This window comes from Crinia signifera, chromosome 11 (genome assembly GCF_055691185.1).
Source record: "Crinia signifera chromosome 11, ASM5569118v1, whole genome shotgun sequence".
Classification (NCBI taxonomy): Eukaryota; Metazoa; Chordata; class Amphibia; order Anura; family Myobatrachidae; genus Crinia; species Crinia signifera.
Window position 1 is genome coordinate 61,540,395 of NC_139227.1, and position 17,181 is coordinate 61,557,575.

At 44.5% G+C, this 17,181-nt stretch overlaps 1 protein-coding gene across 3 annotated transcripts in view; it reads left to right on the forward strand.

Moving 5' to 3' along the window:
• Nucleotides 1-10,047: 10,047 nt before the first annotated feature.
• LOC146045287 (transmembrane protein 272-like) overlaps nt 10,048-17,181 on the forward strand; it is a 34,708-nt gene continuing 27,574 nt past the window's right edge. For all 3 annotated transcript variants that reach the window (XM_083164033.1, XM_083164034.1, XM_083164035.1), the window contains exons 1-2: nt 10,048-10,223; nt 12,923-12,954. Coding sequence is in view for 1 of the 3 variants with exons in the window: in XM_083164035.1 (XP_083020161.1) it covers nt 12,933-12,954 (22 nt within the window). In the remaining 2 variants the exon portion in view is untranslated. The remainder of the gene's footprint in view (nt 10,224-12,922; nt 12,955-17,181) is intronic.

Genomic DNA, 17,181 nt, shown 5'->3' on the forward strand with positions numbered 1-17,181 from the left:
ATTAGGCAATGATGAAACATGAAAAAGTCAGTACTTTCCATAACAAGTTCATAAAACAGATTCATGGAAATTCACATTTTCTTGATAAATCCCATATGGTTTCACATTTACACATTCATTTTTCAGAGCAATACAACAATTCAGACTGATGTATTCAACAAAGCTTGATACCCAAGCATTGGATTTGTCTGAAGAATTCTTTAGTGATTGTGCTTAGATATGTCAGATACTGATCATACTGTAGAAGTAACTGGTAGATTTTCAGATTTTCTCAGAGTAGATAATATATCAGAAACACAATTAGTCCTCACATGGGGCCTTATTCTGGTTGGTGCGTATATTTCCGAATACTTTCGGATGGCGTTTTTTAGCCGTCTGCGCATGCGTGGGGAACGCTATGTGCATGTGCCACGCATGGTCTACGTATTTGTACTCACTAATACCGTACAGAAATGTGCACCGCAATCACTCGGGAAATATGGGCGTATTATGGGCATCATTCGGAACTACACAGGGGCGTACTTTCAAAGTGGGCTAAACTGGGCGGAAACATGGGCGGACACGGGGGAGTGCACTCATTCTGCTAGGCGTCCATTCGGACAGCACACCGAATGCACGCGAACAAAAAGGCAAGAAATATGCGGTGTCCATAAGCAAGTATTGCTTTGCGGACACCACTCGTTCATGCGCTAGGCAATCGCTCCGCCTAATCACTTCAACCAATGTCAGCTGAACACAATACAATCCACTCCTTTACTCATTACTCATTAATTACACGCTTGTCACTGCTTCAATTGGAACCATTGCAGCTTAAATGGACTTAACTAAACACACACATATATGCTGCACTTTTCACACACTTTTACACTGCAAATAATGGACACAACTTACTATTAATAATAGAAATAGACATGTCACTTCTACATGTATCAATTAAACCACACATTTGGGGGCAAAAAAAAAACATTTATTACCAGAACTTATAAAATAAAATGGAAACCGTAACAAATTAAAAGGTACCATGCCAGGAATATAAATAAAAAATATATAATAAATACATGATTTTTTGACATACATAGCCACAGCAGAATCATTAGGAACACATCAGGTGGCTTCACAAAACAAGTATAGCACCAACACTTCAAGTACAGCAGACAGTAATGGTAGCCGAAAGAGGCCAACAGGGGAACCAAACATGACATTCGAAACGAGGGCAAATGTGGGTACCCTCTGCACGAAATTGGACACAGGAAGCTGACACACACAGCTCAATGAAAGATTTGGGAAGACATAAGGGTGGAGATTAATGCGGACACAAGTTCATTTGCGGGCACGTTTGGCCCTGGTAGGCTCCTTGCCACGTGAAGCAACTCTTCCGCCACGGCCACGGCTACGTTCTGATGATGGGCCAGGTGGAGCAGATGCTGGTGAGGGGGGGGATGGTGTTCCCCCTCTGCCAGCAGGTAGTGCTGCTGGTGGGAATGCACCAGAAACGGATGACATTAGGACCCTATTGCTGGAAACTTGCTCCACCATAAGCTCATTATGGTGGAGGAGGAGGTCATTTTGCCGCAGGGCTTGATCTGCCAGCACCTGCAGGCTTGCAGCCATGGCCTGATGGGCCTCAGCCATAGCCTGCAGGCTAGCAGCAATTGATTGCTGGGTGGCAGCCATAGCCTGCAGGCTCCCAGCCATAGTCTGCTGGGTGCTGACCAAACCCTGCATGACCTCCTCGGTCCTACGCATCCGCTCTGATGCCAAGTCTCCCTGCTGGTGAATATGGGAAAGCACCTGCCCCCACCTGTCGAATTCTGCCTCGGGCGGTGGCTGCTGCTGCTGCACGGGCCTGGCACTGGTGGCAGGTGGCACAGACTCCTCATCCTCAAGAAATTCTTGACCAAGCGGTGGGGATGCTGGTGAAAGAGAAAATTACAATTACAACACATTCCATGCAAAATTAGAACCAGCTACTTATGCCATGCCAAATAATTACCTTCAAGAAAAGAAGCATAGACTTCTGCTGGGGCCTCGCTATTGATGGTACTCACCCCCCGGACCTCCTATACTGCAATGCAGCACTCTGCCATCTCCTCCAGGGGGGTGATTTTCAGCTTTCCAGGCATGGGGCCAGCCCCAGAGGTGTGGCTGTGTTCCCACCGCTTGGTCAATTTCTTCTTGAGGTTGGTTTTGAAGTCGTGCCACCTGCAATCAAAGTTTACATATTACTACATGTCACTCCTCATGTTTGCTGTAGCACACATTGCAATCTGCAACAGATGACAACATGTGCTTCATTACATTACATTCAATGAAAATATAAAAACAACCCTTAGAAGATACATTCACACTCACCCTACAATAACTATTGATTAAATGACATGGCAAACATGTCTGTGGCTCCAAGCAACGTGACCGGCCATTGACCAACTCCATCTAACATCTAATGTAAACATTACTGGTCTTGTACTGCTCAAATGTAACACACATGAACTTGCCTCTTCTTAACGTGCTCCGTCTCACGAACTTGTGGAGCCACCGCATTAATCTCCGCCGTTATGTCCTCCCAAATCTTCCATCTCCTTGTGTGTGTCAACCTGTCCTGTGGACACTCGATCCAATCCCGTGCGCGGGGTACCAGGATGGCAAGCTCCTGCGCTTCGAATGCCATGTTTCTGCTGCTTGGTTCCTCTGTTGGCCTATTTCGGCCACAGCCACCTGTCGCTGTACTTGAAGTGCTGGCCTGGCTACTCTGTTGGGAAGCCACCTGTTGTGTTCCCAATGATTCTGCTGAGGCTGAAGATGGGCCAGCTGCCGATTGGCCTGATGTAGATGGCCCATCTGGCTGCTGTTCTCCCACTGACTGGTCTGGGTTGAGGGGGACATAGCTGGTGTTTGAGTCCATGCGGGCAAACAGCTCCTGCTCTTCCTCAGATTGTGAGCCAGCCATGTTTGCAACAACATTGCAGTTTTCTAGCACACCTTTATATTCTATTTCTGTAATTGGCGTACATCAGCGACACCCTGCGTTCCGTACGGCAGCGTAGACCGTGCGGCGCATAGGCCACGCCCCTACCTGCGGAAAATAAAAAACAAAAACCTGGCAAACTTAGTAAGTCTGATTTAGTAGCTAATTGCAGATTTGTACTCCAATGACCAACTAAAAATGTGTTTAGACATGAAATGTATATGTGAATGTACATTTGTACTGTGCACTTGTTTGGTATGTAGTACAAATGACACTAACCATTCCATATGTAAATCCAGTCCACCACAGTAATCAGTGCTTGCATCCAAATCACATGGGAAAGGTGTCCAAATACTGGCTTGATGCTAGCTACATTGCATTCCACATCTCTAGTGTGGGCCAGTAGAAAGTAAGTGTACACATGGCACCATGGCCTAATATTGGGAAAAGGTCTTGCACTATTTGCTATGTTTTTGCTGTATAGCTTTCACTATAATAATGCTGGTTAGTACCTTGTAGAGTTAGGTGTAACTGGCCAGTGATGCAGATGATTTCACCTGTTGTTTTCACCCATGTTTGGTGAATGTAATAGATTATATATAATGGGTTGCAAACTTCTTTCACCCTGTCTGTTTAGGAGATACTAAGTAATGGCATGGTCTGCTCAACTATGCAAAGGTACAGCAAGTGTTGTTTTGCGATGCAATGGGTTAGCCGTCTGTTGTGGCGCATACACGCTGTCAAAATGAACAATAAAGTTAATACCAAATATCACACTGAACAACCAGTTACAGGACATGATTGCTTGAATTGTGCCATTGCTAAGATGGCGGCCTATGGGAGAGCAGCACCCTTCTCTGGCGTGGAGCTGAGGGCACTGGTCTCCGTTATGGAGACCAGGCTGGGGCGTGCGGGGCCCTTCATTACAAACCGCCAGAAGCGGCAGGCGTATGCCGCTGCCCGCAGGCGCATATTCGCGCGCACCCAGGTGCGCAGGATCATCGCACAGCTGGAGCGGCGATGGTCTGATCTGAGGCGCCGGGAGCCAGAAAAGCTCCAGCAAATAAGGGCCAGCATTGCACGATGTAAGTGTTTACACATTAAATGGCCAATTGTACATTAATGCTTCCATGACCTTTTTTTTTGACAATAAGGTAACCTGGTTGATCATGAGTTAAACATGGCATACACTATTTGTGTGGTACCTCATGTTTGACATGCTGTAATGTGGGTTTAATATGTCATTTTTTGGGATGCTTGATGAATGAACAAATCATGTGACTTATTTAACACTCTGCATTTTGATTTTCCTTACAGCACGTGACCGTGCAAGACGGGCCCGTGAGCAGGGCCAGGAGGAGGTGGCCCATGAGGAGGCGGACCATGAGGAGGCGGACCATGAGGAGGTGGCCCAGGAGGAGGTGGGCTCGGAGGAGGCGGCCCATGAGGAGGTGGCCCAGGAGGAGGTGGGCTCGGAGGAGGCGGCCCATGAGGAGGTGGCCCAGGAGGAGGTGGGCTCGGAGGAGGCGGCCCAGGAGGAGGTTGCCTCGGAGTTGATGGGCCACGAGGAGGTGGCCGAGGAGGTCGTGGAAGAGGAGGAGGCGTGTGAGGTGGTGGAGGTTGAAGGAAGTGGTAGGTAAACATAAGGCATCATTAATAATTGGTGGTACTACTATTTGTTAGGTACCACTGGTGAATCTTGTGTGTTTTACTCTATTATTAATTAAAAAACAAAAGTGGGTTACAACAGACACACTTAGGGGTTATAAGCCCAAGCTGCAAACGTGGAATCTGGAGGCTCAGGTAGGTGATGCGTGTTTATTTATGGAGGGCCTTTCTATACTAGCAGAAAAAAACATCAATGGAGTATGGTGAGGCGTGATTTATAATGGAGTCCCAAGTGGGCAGTTCCCCTGGGCCCCCCTCTAGCCAGTTGGCCCGTGTTGTTGCCATGTATTTTGCCAAGCTATTTTGTAGGATGCATTGACTTTAGAAATTGTTTGGTGTAAGGAAGCGGATTAGTGCAGCAGTTTCACCTATCTGGCAATGTGACAATGATTCCGGAAGTAAGGGGTAGAGGGACTAGGCTAGCCTTTAAATGTGGTATCCATCCATCCATGTATCTATCCATCCATCTATGTATCCATCCATCCATCCATGTATCCATCCATCCATGTATCCATCCATCCATGTATCCATCCATCCATCCATCCATCCATGTATCCATCCATCCATGTATCCATCCATCCATCCATCCATCCATCCATCCATCCATCCATGTATCTATCCATCCATCTATGTATCCATCCATCCATCTATGTATCCATCTATGTATCTATCTATCATGCAGTTTAGCTATTAAGCAGTGACATGCAGGTATATATGTATGGCAAAATGTGGCATGTTGTATTGGATGTAGCTTTCTAGTAGATTGGTGATTGTTAAGGCAGGAGATTTTTATCAGTCACATATTCAGTAGTGTAAGCCAGTGTGTGTGTGTGGGCCCATTTTATTTTTTACCATTACAAACAGTATTGCCTATGTAATTGTTTGTATGTATGATTTCGCATGCTGTAGGTACTTAGGATTGACAGTACAAGGTCTACCTGATTAGCATAATTAATGTTTATCCCCCTTTAACAGATGACCAGAGGCAAGAAGGCGAGGGGTTGAGACTCCTCAGACTGCACCAGCACCTTCTGCTCCTGGCAGAAAAGGTTAAAAATGTATGCGACCTCCTGGTCTGAAGACCTTTTTTTTTTACTTTTGTAAGATGTAAATAAAGTTTTCCAGTTAAAGTTATAAGTGGTCTGTGTGTTATTGTATAATTTTACAGTATAAGTATAAATATAAGTATATAAGTATAAATAGTGGTGTTTATTTATGTAAGGTGCAAAAGGGATATACAGTATATATAGATGGGTTTAGTGCATAAAAGTGGCTGCAAGTGAAGGGTAATGTAAAGATGTACATAGTGTGTTGATTTGTATGTGTGTGTTTGCGGGTGAAGAATAATTGATGATGTAATATGCATACAAAGAATGTTGTGAACTTAGCATGATGAAAGGGTTAATGTAAAGTGGTAGTAAAGTGTTTAATGATCAATTAGATAAATAATAGATGACCATTAAAAACAATCCGTTTTGAATGAGGTAGCCTAATTGCATAAGTGGGTCATGTTACAGATTTGGGTGTTCTGATAAGAGTGGTGATTTGTGTGTAAATACACCGCATCGGTGCGTACGGCCAGGTTCCCATCCATTCTAACGCGGTAAGACCGTGCTTATGCTGTAAGACCGTGCAGAATGTGTGCGTGTCCACCGCACACGCAAGGTTTGTATGTCGTCCGTACACACGCCCTCTTCTTAAAGAGTGAGTCCGTCCGAATGCGGAGGCTCGGGATGCGTTTCTACGGACGATGTCCGCACAGCGTGGCGTGCGTACCGCTACGTAAGAATTCGGGAAAGTACGCACCGATCAGAATAAGGGCCATGGAGTACACACAGTACCAGAAATAGTTTAGAAGCAAAAGCAATTCGATTGGAGGTACAAATTCAGAGGGTTCTAATTAGCCCGTGCAATGGTCCATGTAGCTTACAAAAGTGATAAATATTTGCCTGCCTTGCATAATACCAGTGTTCTCTAGCTACAATGGCTAAAATTACAGGTACTTGCATATCTGTATGGGTCGCCTGTAATAGGGTTGCCTTGCCAAGCTGCAACAAGAAGGGTGTCACTCCCTTTATATAGATACAAATAGATGGTGGGGATAGTTGCGCTATACAATAAATGACAAACTGTATCACAGTGGAATTAATAAAAATAAAATGTGTGCGTTTATTATTACAACATATTTAAAAACAAAGTATTATGAAAGCTCATCACTGAGCAATACAAATATTTAAACATGAAAAAAGTAGCTCCATCCAGTATATTGAGAAAGAATAATTGGAGATGTCACCTCAATTGAGTAGTGTCCTTCTTTCTGGGCCCACAAATATTGATGTTGGCAAACCCCCTCTACGCTGCTCACCCAGTTGGACACCACTAGTCATACCTGGAGTATCCCCCTCTTTTCCCAATACAGAGGAAAACCAAAGTCTTAAGGCCCCCATACACTAGTAAGATTTATCTGACCTGTAAATTGCATCTGATTTCCCTTGAACTTCCCCAGCAGCTTCCCAGGGGGCCTACATACAATTTGACATACAAATTTGACGTACATTTTATACATCCAATTTGCGTCAGATAAATCACATGTGATTTATCTGACGCAGTGTCATGTGATTTACAACACCACACGGCCTAGCGGCCCTGAGCCCCTGAGCCATCAGCGGAGTCCCTGATCCTAGGCTGTCCCTATGAGCCCACGTCCCCTGTTTTTTACCATATGATTTTCTGGTAATCTGTCATAAATACATTGTGCTGGTAATCACATATACTACAATACACAGTAAATTTTATCACATGTAAATCACATTCAATTCTCAAAGTATAATAAATATTCCCATTAGTGCTGTCATGTTTAACTTTTCAGAGATTATTCCAGAACAGATTGAACATTTCGTTCACACACACACACAAAAATGCCATATATATATATATATATATATATATATATATATATATATATATATATATATAATAAATCAATATAAATATAATAGTGGTTAAATAAACCAGTGTAATAGTTCCAGATGTGTTTTCTTATATCTTTGCTTATAGCGTGTGATTCAAGACTCCCAGACATAGCATGATATGGTGGGGCATCCCAGTTGCAGAATTTCATAGCATACTATATGCCATGAGAGGAACCATGGGTACTTGTGTATTATGACGGCGCCCGATTTTACTACGTACGCAAACGTAGTAAAATCGCATCGCATGCCGTTTTGGTATGGCATGCAATGCAATGCGATTTTGACGCTTATAATGGCATTTAATGTACTATACCATTAAATGACATATAGGGGGAAATTTACCAATATGAAAAACCTAGTTTTTCGTATTGGTATTTCCCCTCCGACTGCATACGACTGTTTCAGTCGTATGCAAAGTCGTGTTCCGGAGGGGAAATTACAAAGCAGTCATATACGACTGCTTTGTAACCCTCCGATGGTGTAACCCATGGGTCCTCAAACTGCGGCCCTCCAGATGTTGTGAAACTACAAATCCCAGCATGCCTTGCCACAGTTTTAACACTCCCTTATAGCAAAGCTGGGGCAAGGCATGCTGGGATTTGCAGTTTCACAACATCTGGAGGGCCGCAGTTTGAGGACCCATGGTGTAACCATTCGTATTAGCGGCACATATATACGGCCGCTAATACGAATTCGTACAGGCAGTCTGCACGGATCAGTCAGATCCGTGCAGGCTGCAGTGTGTAAAAAAAACAGAAAAATAAAATAAAAATAAAAAAAAAATCAGCGTGGGGTCCCCCCCACAGCTGTAACCAGCACCAGGCTGAAAGAGCCGGGGCCGGTAATTAAAAATCAGGGAACCCGACAAATAGGGGTTCCCTGATTTTTAACAACCAGCCCCAGGCTCCAGGTCCGGTTCCCAAAATACGGGGGACAAAATGACTAGGGGCCCCCCGTATTTTAAGAACCAGCCCCAGGCCAAACCAGCCAGCAGCGTAATGTCACAGCCGGGGGACACTTATGATATAAGGTCCCGCGGCCAAAACATTAACCCTACCGACCAGTCAGCCTGGCCAGGGGCCCTGGGGGAGTGGGGACCCCCCCAATGAAGGGGTCTCCCCCCTCCAGGACTTACCTGACCAGGCTGAAGCCTGGTGCTGTCCTCGATGCCCCTGGGCGATTTGCATGTATTAAGGGGGTGGGGCTTAATTTTAAGAAGTGCCCGTCCCCATCCATAGTCCTCTGGACCTGCTGGAGTCCAGTAGTACTCGGTCCACCTCACTTCCCCTCTCTCTCTCTTTATGTAGTGTTCATTCTAGCACCCGCTATATTGGAAAACTCATGCAATTCCTCTTCCCTGCCTGGGGTGTCGCTGTCTGCTGTAGTGCTTCTAGCACAGTGTGGTCTGTATATCAGCACTGATATGCAAACACCACAGCAGACAGAAACACTGTCTGGCCTAGAAACACCACAGCAGACACCCCAAGCAGGGAAGAGGAACTGCATGAGTTTTCAAAGATAACGGGTGCTAGAATGAACACTATTTACCTATCTCTCTCTGTCTCTAACTGAAGTAATGTGTGTAATGGGGCTCTACCTGTTGTAATGTGTAATGGGGCTTTTCCTGTCATAATGTGTAATGGGGCCCTGCCTGTTGTAATGTGTAACGGGCTTTGCCTGTCGTAATGTGTAATGGACTCTACCTGGTGTAACGGGGGCCCTTTCTGGCATAGCAGGGTCTCTGCCTGGCATAACATGTAGCAGGGGGCTAAGCCTAGTCTAATGTGTAAAAGGACTCTGTCTGGTGTAACGTGTATTGGATGCTCTGCCTAGCATAGCATGTAAAGGATCTTCCTGTTGTAATGTATAAAAGGGCCCTGCCTGGTGTAACATCTACCGGGGACTCTCCCTGGCATAATGTGTAGTGGGGGCTCTGCCTTTTGTAACGTCTAATGGGAGCTCTACCTGTTGTAATGTGTAATGGGTCTCTGCCTGGCGTAATATGTATAAGGGGCTTAAAGTGCAATGGGGCACTGTCTTGTGTAATCTGTGTAATTGTCTCTCTACCGAACATAATATGTATTGGGGGCTCTAATTGGGGCATGGTGTCTAAGGGGCTCAACCTGGCACAGTGTGTCTAAGGGGCTCTACAATGGGTAGTGTGTTTAAGGGACTTTTCCTTGTGCACTGTCCGTATTACAATATAGAGTGGTCACCAATTCCCTTTCTGGCACAGGGCACCAAAATGTCTAGTTATGGCACTTCCCGTATACATTTTTTAATTAAATATGTATTTGTGCTCTTGTGGTAGAATTGGGACAGTATAAGCTAGAACAGCATGTTTTTCAGTGGTGCCTATTGCAACAGTTCTGTGGTAGGCCTATTGAGAACTACAGTTTTGTCCACTACAGCAGTTATAAGACTTCACTGGAAATACTCATCCCATTGATTTCGAAACATCTAGTTGTGTTTTCACTTCTCTGTTCATGAATAGCTGCTGACCTGATATGATAATTCTGCACACCATTCCTACACAGGCTGTCCTAAACTTGATAAGTGAACTCAAAGCATACAGAACAAAAGAATAAAAAGACGCTCAAAGACAGCAAAAGACAGAGGTAAGTGAGACCTGTACATAAGCAATAAAAAAGGAAAATAAACCAGAAAATTCAAAATGTATTATTCAAAAAAACATTGTATAATTTTCTATAGACTAGTTTCTTTCTTTACTTTTATGTTTTATATTATGAATACTAGGTGATTCATCGCGCCCTACGGGCGCTCTTCACACCTTCATGTGAAGGCCTTTATTGATTGAAAGATGGTGTGTGCAGGAGAGGCGGGTGGGGAAATACTGAGGGTGCAGGAGGGGCGGATGTGTTGTTTTGAGGTGGATGTGGGGGTGCAGAATTGGGTGGGTGAGGCGGTGGAGTGGGTGAGGATTGGGTGCGAGGGTGCTGTGATCCCCACTCACACATGCACATACTGTATAGTGTATATGAACACCCCCAAACACACATACTGTAGACACACATCCCCCACATGCACATATACTGTATATGAACACCCCCCAGGGGCATATCTGGCACTGCTGGGGCATAAGTGGCACTTTGCGGGCATATGTATGGCACTGTGGGGGTGTATGTGTGGCACTGGGGGCATACTTAGCACTGTGTGGGCATATCTAGCACTGTGGGGGTATATGTGTGGCACTCTGGGAATATGATAGTTGGCACTAGGGGCATATGTGTGACACTGTGGGGGCATTGATGTGCGGCACTGTGGGCATACCTAGCACTGTGAGGGCATATGTGTGGCACTGTGGGGGCATATCTGGGACTAGTGGCAAATGTGTGGCACTGTGGGGGCATGTGTGGCACTGGGGGCATACTAAGCACTGTGGGGGAATATCTGGCACTAGGGGCATATCTGGCACTGCTGGCGCATATCTGGCACATATCTGGCACTTTGGGGGGCATATGTATGGGACTGTGGGGGCGTATGTGTGGCACTGGGGGGCATATGTGTGGCACTGTGGGGGCATATGTGTGGCACTGTGGGGGCATATCTGGCACTGGGGGCATACTTGGCACTGGGGGGGCATATATGTGTGGCACTGTGGGGGTAAATTATATCTGGCACTGTGGGGGCATATATGTGCACAAGCCCAAACAGAAATGTCATTGTGTTGTAAAGTTTTGTCATGTAGCCACTCCCCCTCATGTCATATGGCTATGCCCATGATCACGCCCATGACCACGCCCATTTTGTGGTTCTCCAAGTCCCAGCTTGCAGGGTAGGCTTGCTGGGACTCATAGTTCCACAGTTTATTCTATTTTTTTTACACACAATCAGCTCGATGCCCACCGCCCAGGGGCATCAAGGACAGCACCAGGCTTCAGCCTGGTCAGGTAAGTCCTGGAGGAGGGGACACCTTTATTGGGGGGGTCCCCACTCCCCCAGGGCCCCTGGCCAGGCTGACCGGTCAGTGGGTTAATGCTTTGGCCGGGGGGACTTGTATAAAAAGTCTCCCCCCGGCTGTGGCATTACCCTGCTGGCTGGTTGAGCCTGGGGCTGGTTCTTAAAATACGGGGAACCCCTAGTCATTTTGTCCCCCGTATTTTGGGAACCAGCCCCGGACCTGGAGCCTGGGGCTGGTTGTTAAAAATCAGGGAACCCCTATTTGTCGGGTTCCCTGATTTTATATTACCGGCCCCGGATCTTTCAGCCTGGTGCTGGTTACGGCTGTGGAGGGACCCCACACCGTTTAAAAAAAAAATGTATTTATTTTTCTATTTTTTTTTACACTAAATCCTGCACGGATCTGACTGATCCATGCAGGCTTAAAGCAAATACGACAGGAAAAAAAGGTGTATTTTCCTGCCATATTTTCGTGGCTGTTTCACGCCAATCAGCAGCCGTATTATCAATATGGCTGCTTAGTAAATCAGGAACCACCATTCTTTTGAATGGTGATTCCTGTCGTATTCTATCGATGGTATAGACATTTGTATTTGTAAATACAAATACGAATGTCCCATCATTAAGAATACGAAAATACGTTTTTTTTGGCATAGTAAATGCCAAAAATACGTATACACCAAAAAAAATTGTATTTTTGTATGAAAATATGATTTTTGCCAGGATTTTTTTTTTAGTAAATTTCTCCCTTTGTAAACTTGGCTAATTTAATAATGACGGAGTTAATTAAAAGTCGGAAGCTTTTCATTATTTGGTATGCAGCTACAGTTTAACACAAAATATAGGCATGCCACATATCATTGTATGCAACTGTATCTGCATACCAAATAATGTTACACTGTTTGGCTGGGAAACACTGAAGTATAACATTTTTTTGTGCAGATGCAGTCGCAATCACAGTATATACAGAATATAGGCAGGCTGTATATAACTTTTATCCCCAGAAGCTTCTTCTGGGTCAGTTTCTAACTCGGTTACCATACAGTCTAACCTGCAACTGGTTGGAATTGAATGCTTCCTATTCTGAAAATATAATGAGAAGTTGGATTCAACTTGCATTCGGAATATTAAAGATGCACAAAATGACACTGCCTGTGTCCATGTAAAAAGTTAGAAACGCTAACATCTGACTTTTTACAACATTTTCCTGCCTGCTAAAATCAACTCCAATTACTGTACATCTCAGCACCTTTATTCTTCTTAATGTGTTTAAAGTGTTAGGCTGGCTAAACATCAGAACAATGTGTACCCAACCAACATGCCCATCAATGGCATTAAATAAGCACATAAGAAGCAATATATTTATCAATCTGATCAACCTAAATTATTTTTCCAGACTCAAAAATATGGATCCAGCCTTACGTTTATGTAAGTATGTGATTACTCCTAATTCTAAATAAGGCCCTTTATACTGCATGTGTTCTATTACCCTAAATTAGGTCTTCAATTAACCAGCACGGAGCCACATGATAATGGCTCCTTACTTGTTAATCGTAGACCCAATTTAGGGTAACGGTGGTGTGGGGTATGGTGCCCCATGACTGATTGGGCTAGGTGGCTTTATTGTGGCACATCTTTACATTCTATTACCACTTAGCACATTTTTTTCTCACTAACACTATTTCTTTAATATTTTAATTACATTTCATATAGTGTTAATATTTATTAATGATATAGTATTTCACTGGTGTGCTACTCTGGGCTTTCAAGCTTATGCTGTTTTTTTGGGGTGCCGCACCCTCCACCTAGATATAGCACTAGGGACCCCTGATATACAGAGAAGCCTTGACAATGGCTTGGGGGCTTACACATAAATTTGCGCAAATATACAGTATGTAACCAATATCTCTGAATTCTATTATCATGTAGTGTTCTAGACTAGGAAAAAAGTGGTATACTCGAGATGGGGTACTCAGAGTAGGAACAGGCGCCTTGTGGGGTGCTGTGCCAAGCTGCTCCAACTTAAAGGGTGTCAACCCTCTACAGTATGGGTGAATAAAAGAAAAATGATGTGGAGCGCTAGAAACGGATCAATTGGATATTACAAAGTTAATTTATTATTAAGATAAAAATAAAAAAGACATCAATGACAGGATTTAAGATAATGTATGTATAAAAATTTAGACAAAGAAGGTTTATACTTATGTATCTGGAACACTGCTGATTTTATCTTGCTCCCATATAAATATTGGGCTCCTTGATCCAATGGATTTATACCCTTTGATGGTAATGAAAACAGAATACCGTGCTGGATTGCAAAGATAACGCTGGAGGATGGTCTTGTTCCCAAGTTGATGTGGGGGTCCTCACGATGGTGCGAAATTTGTAATCCACAGTGGGTTAGTTCACGCTGGAGGATGATCTCGTTCCTGGGTATAGGAAAGGTCCTCACGATGTATGCGGAAATGGGGATCCACAGTGGATGAGAGATGAAGTCAAGGGGGGAGCAATCCGGGTATTGGGGCAATGAGGGGGTCCAAGGGTGGGCAGGGAGAGGTGAACAGCAGTGTCCAGAAAGCCTTCAGAGTCTAAGTTAAAAGTAGCAAGTGCTGCCTAACATGTTTCGTCGTAACCTTACGACTTTATCAAAGGTATGGCACTTGGTAGGTAGGTTGGTTTTAAATACCCACATACAGGAAGTATACATTTACATAATTAAACAATTATCCAATTGATCCTAGAATGTATGTTTAAAAATAAGGTTAAATTAAACTTATATGTTACTCTAATAGATAGGAGGCAGACCTAGATTGATGGTATTAGTAAGAGCTAGTTACCTTAGAAGACAGGAGATCTAGAAGTGCTGGTATCGCACGGTGAGAGCCGACTGGAATGCACGCCGCGTCCCAGTTTCCGGCTGGTGGAACGCATACTGTGCGCGTCCCAAAAAATGACGTGATTCCGCCTACGGAGTTTGTATGTCAGTGAATGGCTGCTTTGGATTGGCTGACCACGGCACTCCATGGGTGGGGCCCTGATTGAGAATCTCACTCAGTGCATGTTGTGCAAGATGTATGCGCACCTGGAGCAAGAGTCCCAGTGCGAATACATCTGCACGAGATGTGAGCGAACGTCCGCCCTGGAAGCCCAGGTCACTGATCTAGAGCGGACCGTTCAGCGACTGAGGGATATTTCCAATCTTGAGCAAAGCCTTAATAGAACGGTGGAGGAGTTGCAGATGGGGTCACTGGTAGAGGAGGAGGATCAGGTAGCCAGCTGGGTCACGGTTAGAAGGGGAAGCAAGAGGGACAGGAGGGACAGGAACGACATCTCGGATCTATCACACCCGAACAAATTTGCCCGGTTGGACGAAGTTTCGGGGGAGGATAGAGACGAAATGACGGAGCTGGAGGAGACGGCTCCCTCTAGCAACCAGAGGAGAGGTCCCTCTAGCTCAAACGGGATGACAGTTAGTGAGGTACCAAGGCAGATAGTGGTGGTAGGGGATTCCATCATTAGGAGAACAGACAGGGCAATCTGCTATCGGGACCGCGATCGCCGCACGGTCTGTTGCCTCCCGGGTGCTCGGGTACGGCACATCGCGGACCGAGTCGACAGATTGTTGGGAGGGGCTGGGAGCAACCCGGCGGTCTTGGTGCACATCGGCACCAACGACAAAGTCAATGGTAGGTGGGATGTCCTCAAGAAAGAGTATAGGGAATTAGGTAAGAAATTAAAGGCGAGGACATCTAGGGTAATTTTCTCGGAAATATTACCAGTGCCACGCGCTAGCTCAGGGAGGCAGAGGGAGATCAGGGAGGTAAATGTGTGGCTTAAGGATTGGTGTAGGAAAGAGGGATTTGTGTTCATGGAACACTGGGCGGACTTCTCGGTCAGGCGCCATCTTTTTTGCCGTGATGGATTGCACCTGAACGAGGAGGGGGCTGCGGTGCTGGGGGGAAGGATGGTTAGAGGGTTGGAGGAGATTTTAAACTAGGCGACGGGGGGGTGGGGGCAGCAAGACATTATGGGACCATCAGGGAGAGAAGCCGGACTGGGATCAGGAATCATATGGGGGAAGGAGATGGGGGGGGGGACGGAGACATAGATAAAGTCCTGGGACATAACAAGGGTATAATCGGGGGTAACTCTCAGGGTGCATCAGGAATGTCATGTAATAAAATGTTATGTTGTAACAGTCACGTTACCCCATTACAGTTCTTAGGTACAGATGATCTTAGTATACGGGAAGGAGGGAATGACAGAGGAAGAATTCCCGGAACTATGGAGAGGGCAGGCAGTGTGCATGGTGGGGAGGCCTGTAGAGAGTCTATTGAAGGGGAGAGGGGAAAGAGGAAGCTAGTAAAGAATTCAAATGGGTCCTGGGGTGAAACTAATCACAATATTAGAGCCATATCTAAAAATAAACATAAATTAAAATGCTTACTGGCTAATGCAAGAAGCTTAGTGAGTAAAATCGGGGAGCTTGAAACGGTGATCAGTAGGGATGACTACGACATCATTGGTATTACAGAAACATGGTGTAATGAGTCGCATGACTGGGCATTAAACATGGAGGGATATACACTCTACAGGAAAGACAGGGAAAATAGAAGGGGCGGGGGTGTGTGCCTATATGTAAATAATAACTTAACATCATGTGAGAAAAATATGAGCACAGACCTGGAAGACGACAACTCGGAGACAGTGTGGGCAGAGATAACCGACAATAATAAGAAACCAAAAAACAAATTTATAATAGGGGTATGCTATAGACCACCAAATATAAATGAAAGGGAAGAGTCTCTTCTTTTAAACCAAATCAAACAAGCATCAAATCAGGGTCAGGTATTAATTATGGGGGATTTTAATTTACCCGACATTGATTGGGAAAACGAAACAGGTAAATCAGCAAGAAGCAATGGGTTCTTAAGCTTACTTAAAGACCAGTTTATTACACAAACGGTAGAAACTCCAACTCGTGATGAGGCGCTCTTGGACTTAGTATTAACAAATAACACAGACTTAGTTTCAAACACAAAAGTAATTGAACAATTAGGGAATAGTGATCACAATATGGTTTCACTGGAAATCAACTTCAGTAAATTACATCAAAAAGGAACTGCAAAAATACTAAACTTCAGAAAAGCGAACTTTGAATTATTTAGGGAAGCCCTAACAGGAATTGGGTGGGAAACGGTTATGGAGGGAAAAAATGCAGAGGAAATGTGGGATACTCTAAAAAAGGTGCTTGATTCACTAACTATTGAATACATTCCTAAAGTAACTAAAGGTAAATTCAACAAAAAAAAGCCACCATGGTTGGACAAAGAAGTAAGGTCAGCTATCAACAATAAAACCAGAGCCTTTAAATTCTATAAAAATAACTTGAATGAGGAGGCATTCGCAAAATACAAAGAATCAAACAAAACTTGTAAAGGGGTAATCAAAGCAGCTAAAATATTATATGAAGAGTGCATAGCCACTGAAAGCAAAAACAACCCAAAGAAATTTTTTAAATACATAAATAGTAAACGTTTAATTAAGGAAAACATAGGCCCATTAACTGATACTAGTGGAAAAAGTGTTACTGAGGACAAGGGAAAAGCAAAACTGTTAAATGAGTTCTTCTCATCAGTATTTACTAAGGGAGAG